Raw genomic sequence first — 7,026 nt, 5'->3', positions numbered from 1 at the left:
GCTACCTATTTAGATTTGACCAGTTTGATGAACCTTTCTGAGCCAGTGCTAAGCCTCTCAAATTCTTGTGTATTCTCACCCACGCTGTTATTGTATACTAATATTCTCTCTTGTACTACCTCTAGTGACCTAAAACATCTTATATTTGCTTACAGACGAAGTACATATTTCCCTTCTAATAAATTTTGCTGATGGGGGATGGGCCCTCCCCTACAGTTTTTTCTCTCAGAAGAGGCACTTGGGGAATGTTTGGATGTTAACCTAAACCAACCATACATTTTTTTTGCCATAGCCAAATTTTAGAGTCTTGTTTGGATGGTTGTCAACCAAAACCTTGACCAAAATATTTGCTAGCCAAATATTACTCCGTAGTGTGAAAAACACTCTATATTTTGGGACAGAGGGAGTAGTAGGGTTAGCTTGGGCTCAAACCAAACACGCCCTTAAGACCGATGAGCACCAGGGTGAAACACAAGGAGAAAATTGGAACAAAGTTCAGCCCAACTCCATGTTGGCGAACTAGTTTAATTCTGATACAATGTTACATTATTTTCAGCTCCACGCAGTTTGTTTACAGGGTTCATTGCATGGAGGCCTAACTATAGAACATCGCCCGTAGTGGCGAGGGCGACTGGGCGTTCGAGGGCGTGCTCTTGCTTTTATTCCTAGAACCGTGGGCCGATCTACAGAGCGGATTGGAACAGCATCTCAGCCAGTTCCTGGGAAGCGGGCAAAAAAATGTCGTGAGGAACAATCATCAGTCAGCGCAGAGATATATTTGCATTGTGCTGTGAAAGACAAGCTGCCTAGGTTTATCATCCCGTTTACCTGTTTGCCGGATGGAACGGTTGGCTCGCCCCACTCCAAGACCTTCTTTTCTAGGGTTTCAAAGTCTCCCTTCCCAGCCTGTTTCAAACCATAGCCAGTGTCACAATCCCAAATTCAATCCTTTTGAGAAAATAAATCCAAACTTGCTAATTTGTGTACCTCGATCATGGCACCAATCTCAGTGTCAAAGCTCTGGTAGCGCTTGCGGACAAGCTCATCCAGGGAGCCATCCTAACATAGAAAACAAAACCCCCATTTAGGTAAATGCGCATGCAAACTTTAACAGGTCATGAGTTTCCAGTTACCTCAATCAGCTTGGCAACATTGCGGAGGCCGCGAGCCATGGTGTCCATCCCGGAGATATGAGCGATAAACAGGTCCTCAACATCAGTACTCTCCCTCCGCCTGTCACCACAAAACCGTTACATGTCAGCCAAATTAACGCTGAACCACGAAGCTCAGCTCACAGAACACCAGTGATATTGGGGACTAACAATTTGGCGTCGAAGTTGAAGCCACCAGGTGCAAGTCCATCCTGCAACCATATCAAGCAGAACAAATTATGAGCACTGTTACCTGAATGAAATGGTAACCAACACATGATACTGTACAAGAGACTTTTGATTCAGAAAAGGTACAAGAAATGATTAATTCCACTCACATTCTTAACCACACTTGACATAATCAAGGTAGCTTCTGAAATATCTGTAAGGAACTCATCCGTGTCCCAACCTGCCAACAGGTAAGAGTTGAAATGTTAAGCTACTAAGCGTGTAACAGGGATTTAACAAGTCACAGCCATTATATGAACCATACACATACCAACTTGCGGATCACCAGTGTTTGCATCAATGTTTCCAAGAATATCATTAATGCGTGCAGTCTCAAGCTCATGATGGCAGCTGCGGGACACAAGTTTTAGATGCAGTTATAGTACTAGTATAACTTTAAGCTGTCATGACTGGATTTAGGCGAGCAAGAAATTTACCTATGCCCAGAGAGAGTAGCATGGTTGCACTCGACATTTATCTTGAATTCTCCTGTATCACCAAATTATTAAAAAAAGAATCCATTTTATTTTAAACAAAGAATGTTCTAAGATGATTCTCAGGAAAACATAGTTAAATTCCCGTGTTTCATTTGCATAAAATTGTTGCAAATATAAACATAAACATACGAAAAACAGGAATGGTGATACTAAATGATTTTTTTGCCACATTTCAAAGATTACCTGTAAGACCAAACTTCTGTAGGAAAGAGAATGTAGTTGCAACATCCCAGTCATACCTGCAAACGAAAAATAATTATTATTCTATTCAGCCCTGTCAACATTTTCCTGTATTTTCCAGACGACAAACATACTGATGCTTTGTTGGTTCTTGTGGTTTAGGCTCAATCAACAATGTTCCTGAAAAAAAAGATTCAGACACTCAGTATCTTCAATTATCATAAAGCGGAACAACCGAACTATTTACTGTCAAATTTGGGGGACTCGAACCAGAACATCAAATATAGAACTGCAAAGCAATTACCGTTAAAGCCAATCTTCTTCTTGTGGTTAACAGCAGCTTGAAGAAAGTTAGCCTGGACAACAGAAGAACAATTTATCAAATCTAGAATTTTTTTAGAACATTTACAAGTAATTTGTGCTATAAACTACACCAAGTAGAAAGACACACAAAAGATAAGAAGTATGTTTAACCCATACCAAATGTTCAAGTTCTCTCTTCATATCGGTATTGAGAAGAGTTTGGTAACCCTCTCTTCCACCCCAGAATACATAGTTCTCACCGCCTAGGTAGTGAGTAACCTGGAAGGGGATACAAATCAAGTTAAACAACTGACCAGAAGGAAGGCTTCCTATGATATTTAGACACAACCCACCTCCAAAGCTTTCTTCACTTGAGCAGCAGCATAAGCATACACCTTGACCTCTGGGCTGCAGCATCAGTGAAGGCCTTGCTTAATTTCAAGTCATAACTCAAATTCACAAATGCAGTGAAATTTAGTACCCACCTAGTAGCAGCTCCGTGCATGTAACGTGGATGCATGAAAAGCTGTGCAGTCCCCCACAATGGCTTTATATTGGTCTCACTCTACATGATGTTCATAGTATATTTTTGAGCAAAGAGCGGAAAAAAGTTGTACTGTAGGAAACCTAAATGTTGAAACATTTTAAGGTTGTAGCAGTAACCTGGAGTTGCTTTGCCAGCTCAACTATCTCATCCAAGTTAGCATTTGTTTCCTGCAATGTGAACAGAAGACCCTTAAGACGGAGAATACCGACCTTTCAGGGCCTAGGAGCCAAGGTAGTCAAATTACAGTGACACTGTCTTGAGATATACTATGGTGACACCACTTTTCAGATATACTATAGTGACACCCTGAGATGATATTTTAGACAGAAGCAATCTTATGGAATAAAGTTCATTTCTATTTATTGTTGCTTGTAAATTATGATGATCAGTTCGGTTCTATTGTGCTCTTGAATAGATTATCCAAAACAAGTCCTCCCTTCGATCCATATTAATTGTCGCTGATTTACTAAATCAGCGACAAATAATATGGATCAGAGGGAGTATTCTTTTTAGTCACAGGGCAAGTATAAAAGTAGCTCTACAACATCAGCAACCATATTCCCTGTATTGAAAATATAATCAAACTTGCACGGAGCTCTAATACCGGTAAATAATCATAATCAAACTGCTCTAATACCGGTCACTACCAGTCTCAAATCCCTAACTCAGGGTTGCAACTTGCAACTTCAGGAAACATTCTGATAAAATCATACCGCGAGTGTTTTGCCATCAGGGGCGATGTCCCTGTCATGGAAGCACCACCTCTCAACTCCAAGCTTCTCCATGAACTCGAAGTGAGCTTTCACTGAAATGGAAATCGAAACATAAGTTGTTGTTTCCAGCAAATATGCAATTTCATAACGCCATGGACCTAAAAGAACAAGATCAAGTAATCCTCGTACTTCTTCTCTTAGCCATGGCCAGGGAATTGGTGCCATCCTCCCAAGGCCAGTTCTTTGTGGCTGCACCAAAAGGGTCTCCTCCAGTACCCCGGAAAGTGTGCCAGAATGCCACGCTGAACTGCAACCAATCCTATAGCACAGAACGAATATATAATCCTACCGTAACACATGATGTAAAAATAATCTAAAAAGATTTACTGCCAAAAAAGACATAGTTCTGCAAATCATACTTTCATTTTCTTTCCAAGAATCACTTCCTCCGCGTTATACCACTTGTAAGAAAGCGGCTTCTTGCTGGTTGGACCCTGCCACACAATTGTTCAAGGACAAATGTTATTAAACTGAAAGCAACCCTTTAACAGCAGATAATCTGTTTCAGTTCAGGGTCAGTGGCCTCACCTCATATCTGATCTTGGTAATGCCGGGGAAGAACTCGCCCTCCCAGCCATCGGAAGTGGCATCGCCGCACTTGGCGTCGATGTCGGCCGGGCAGGTTTCCTGCGCGGCAATCTGCAAGGCGCAACCAGATGAGAACCAGGATCAGATTAAGTTCATGGATCAAACAACCATGGGCATGAATCATTCAAAGAAGACCGCAAAGTTCGCAACCGCTCACCGCAGCGGACAGGCAGAGGGACGACGCCACCAGCAGGACCAAGAGCTCGGCGCCCTTCCTCATACCGAAACGTCTCTGCAACTGAAACAAAATAAATGTATGCATCGATCAGTGACGCGAGGATCCAATCCGTCGGCCAGAAATGTGAAATTTTCTATCTATCCGCGGGTCCCGATTCCCAGCTTGCCTCGGTACGAACCACTGGACCTGCCGCGGGGCTCGACTGAATCCCCAATCTTGTTATTGCAAATTAAATAGCCTCTAGAACTAGAACTCTACTACTACTCCACCGCGCAGCTAAGATGTGAGTGACACCCGCGAAAAACCGGACGTATTGGCGATGAGCAAGAATTCAGATGGGATTTTGCGGCAGCGAAGTGACGGCACTGATACCCCACGGCGTCGAGGAGGCCGGCGGGGGAGCTCATCTCCAGCTGGAGCTGGCCGCGCCGGCTAGCTGGGAGTGGGTTGCGGGAACGGAGGAGGAAACATAGGACGAAGAAGACGGAGGAGCTCACCGCGGCGGCCGCCGGAGAAGAGGGAGGGAGGCAACCGGCCCCGCGCGATCCGCCGGGGTTTGGTTAAGCGGCCGGATAGGGATTAGGGAGAGTGGCTGAAGTATCAGATCAGAGGAGGCTCGTGTGCAGTCCACTGCTCCTCTCCGCTGGTTATATAGCGCGGCGGCGGCTGACGCGATAAATCGGCGTGTCATTATCCGGATCGAGCGAGCGACGTGGGGTTATTATCCGGACAAAACAGTGGCTTAACCACGCTCGCGTATGCCCCGGGCGGGAGGCCTGCTTCTGTTGCGGCCTTCGTTTTACCAAACTTCCTGGGTTATTTTCATTTCGATTTTTTTGGAGACTTATTTTTCGGGAATGGTAAAATCCGAAGGTTGGATATTTTACCATGGTAGTGCAGATTGAACATTTTTTACGGCAATTTTAGTTTGATCGCGAGAATGACAAATTTAGTTCACGGGGATGGCAATTTCCTGGGAAAAAAACAAATCGAAGGCAGATCTGTCATGTTTAGAGCATCTACAACCGCAAACACCAAAATCCGCTCTCCGGACGCCGCCACGTCCGCGTACATTGACCAAAATCCTACTCCCCCTCTTCCGACTCGGGCGAATCCGGAAGAAGGCCCGCAACTAAACAAGCTGCCCGCCTCGCCAGGATCTCCTCCAACACCTACAGGCGGCGCTCCGAAGTGAGCATGGCGTACGTGGTGGTCTGGCGTCGCTTTGGCATGGTGCTGCAGGCGGCGGCGGAAAGGATAAATTGGAAACGGGGTGGATAGGATTCAATTGCCGCCGTCCGGATTAAGTAGATGGCCTCCTCCCCCGAAGGGCACGCCAGAGCGGCACCACGCGGCGTGGAGCGGAGGAAGCACCCGCTGGACCAACGGTCTCTCCGTATCCCCGTATGGGTCCTATCGATCAGTCTAACATGGCGGGCGCGCATCATATATGAGCCGGTATGAAGAGTGCCGGTCAGTCTGGCCATTTAGGTCGGCTATGGGAAGCCCGGTTGGGTGGCTAAAAATCCCCCGGGCATTGAGCAGACAACATGCCCAGGTGTTTGAGGTGGACATGGGCCCGGTTGTAGTTGCTCTTATCAACTAAACTTGTCATGGTCAACAAATAAGGGCATGTACAATGGTTCTATCATAAGTGCGCCACGTAGGATAAATGATGAGGTGGAGGAGAGAGAAATCGTAACAAGAGATGACCTCTTAGCACAATTTGTCTTATCATGTTTTTAGGAGCAGCTAATTATTGAAGATATGGCTAAGAAATGATCCATTGTAGATATATTTTTTTGTCATCTCTAATTTACATACAAGACTTAAGATAAGACTATTTTATCAACCATTGTACATGCCCTACAAATTGTCAAAAAGAACACTCAATTTGTCGTGGTCAAATTCCGAATGTTCAGGACCTACCAGCGTCCTTTTTTTTCCGTCTGTTTCGGCGGGCGCGGTGATGGCTTGGTTGGATACGGGCGTGTCGTGTGCTCTTGGATTTGATATTGGGATGAGCATGCGACGCATCGTTGGTTATCACAATGGGCTCGCGGCCTAACGAAGAAAAGATGCTCTGATCCTACTGCATGGCCCCGAGACCGAGAGTGTGATGTTTTAACAAAAACAAAGAAAGAACCTAAGAAAAAAAACAAGAAAGAAAAAGGTATTGTGTGTGTTGCGTTCTCGTCCAAGCTATCGTCGGTGCACGGGATGTGCCGCTCTTGTCGCGCGCATGAACACAACGCGCCACATCTCGTCCCGCCGTTCCACGGGTTGCTCACGATCACGAGAGATCGCCCGCCCTCTGGCACGCATGCCGAGGAGGCAGAATCAAGGATCGAAGTTATACTCCCTCCTTTCCGGTTTATAGGGTTCAATTCAAAAATCTCACCAACCAAAATAGATGGTAAGTGGTGGAATATTTTTTGTAGTTTGCAAAGGCATCTAATTAATGCTCTTGTTTTCCTAAAAAATTACGTTTATCAATGTATTAATTGTAATGCATGCATGCATAAAGTACATGCATTGGTCAACTTTCTCTTAGTAATTGCATGCAATGATTTAATGCACC

General features: G+C 45.0%; 1 protein-coding gene across 1 annotated transcript; it reads right to left on the bottom strand.

The window, feature by feature from the left end:
• Nucleotides 1-455: 455 nt before the first annotated feature.
• Nucleotides 456-5,094, bottom strand: LOC119362519 (xylose isomerase-like). Its single transcript, XM_037627757.1, has 21 exons — nt 4,943-5,094; nt 4,425-4,505; nt 4,208-4,318; nt 4,039-4,113; nt 3,809-3,938; nt 3,620-3,711; nt 3,023-3,073; nt 2,845-2,924; nt 2,713-2,767; nt 2,537-2,638; nt 2,361-2,412; nt 2,191-2,236; nt 2,060-2,115; nt 1,817-1,868; nt 1,651-1,730; nt 1,490-1,560; nt 1,323-1,363; nt 1,134-1,233; nt 988-1,059; nt 829-906; nt 456-719 (listed from the first exon to the last, which is right to left on the bottom strand). The coding sequence occupies exons 2-21, from the start codon at nt 4,485-4,487 to the stop codon at nt 684-686; spliced, it is 1,443 nt and encodes a 480-aa protein (XP_037483654.1). The 5' UTR covers nt 4,488-4,505; nt 4,943-5,094; the 3' UTR covers nt 456-683.
• Between the last annotated feature and the right edge of the window lie 1,932 nt (nt 5,095-7,026).

This window comes from Triticum dicoccoides, chromosome 2B (assembly GCF_002162155.2).
Source record: "Triticum dicoccoides isolate Atlit2015 ecotype Zavitan chromosome 2B, WEW_v2.0, whole genome shotgun sequence".
NCBI classification, from domain to species: Eukaryota; Viridiplantae; Streptophyta; class Magnoliopsida; order Poales; family Poaceae; genus Triticum; species Triticum dicoccoides.
This window is presented reverse-complemented; position numbering and strand designations above follow the sequence as displayed.

What these genes read in the sequence shown, in the direction of transcription:
- LOC119362519 (XM_037627757.1), bottom strand. Translation starts at nt 4,487, where the DNA reads ATGAGGAAGGGCGCCGAGCTCTTGGTCCTGCTGGTGGCGTCGTCCCTC. An exon ending in AGAGAGAACTTGAACATTTG is followed by an intron (nt 2,413 to 2,536) that starts GTATGGGTTAAA and finishes TCTGTTGTCCAG; the next exon opens with GCTAACTTTCTTCAAGCTGC. An exon ending in GCTACTCTCTCTGGGCATAG is followed by an intron (nt 1,731 to 1,816) that starts GTAAATTTCTTG and finishes TGTGTCCCGCAG; the next exon opens with CTGCCATCATGAGCTTGAGA.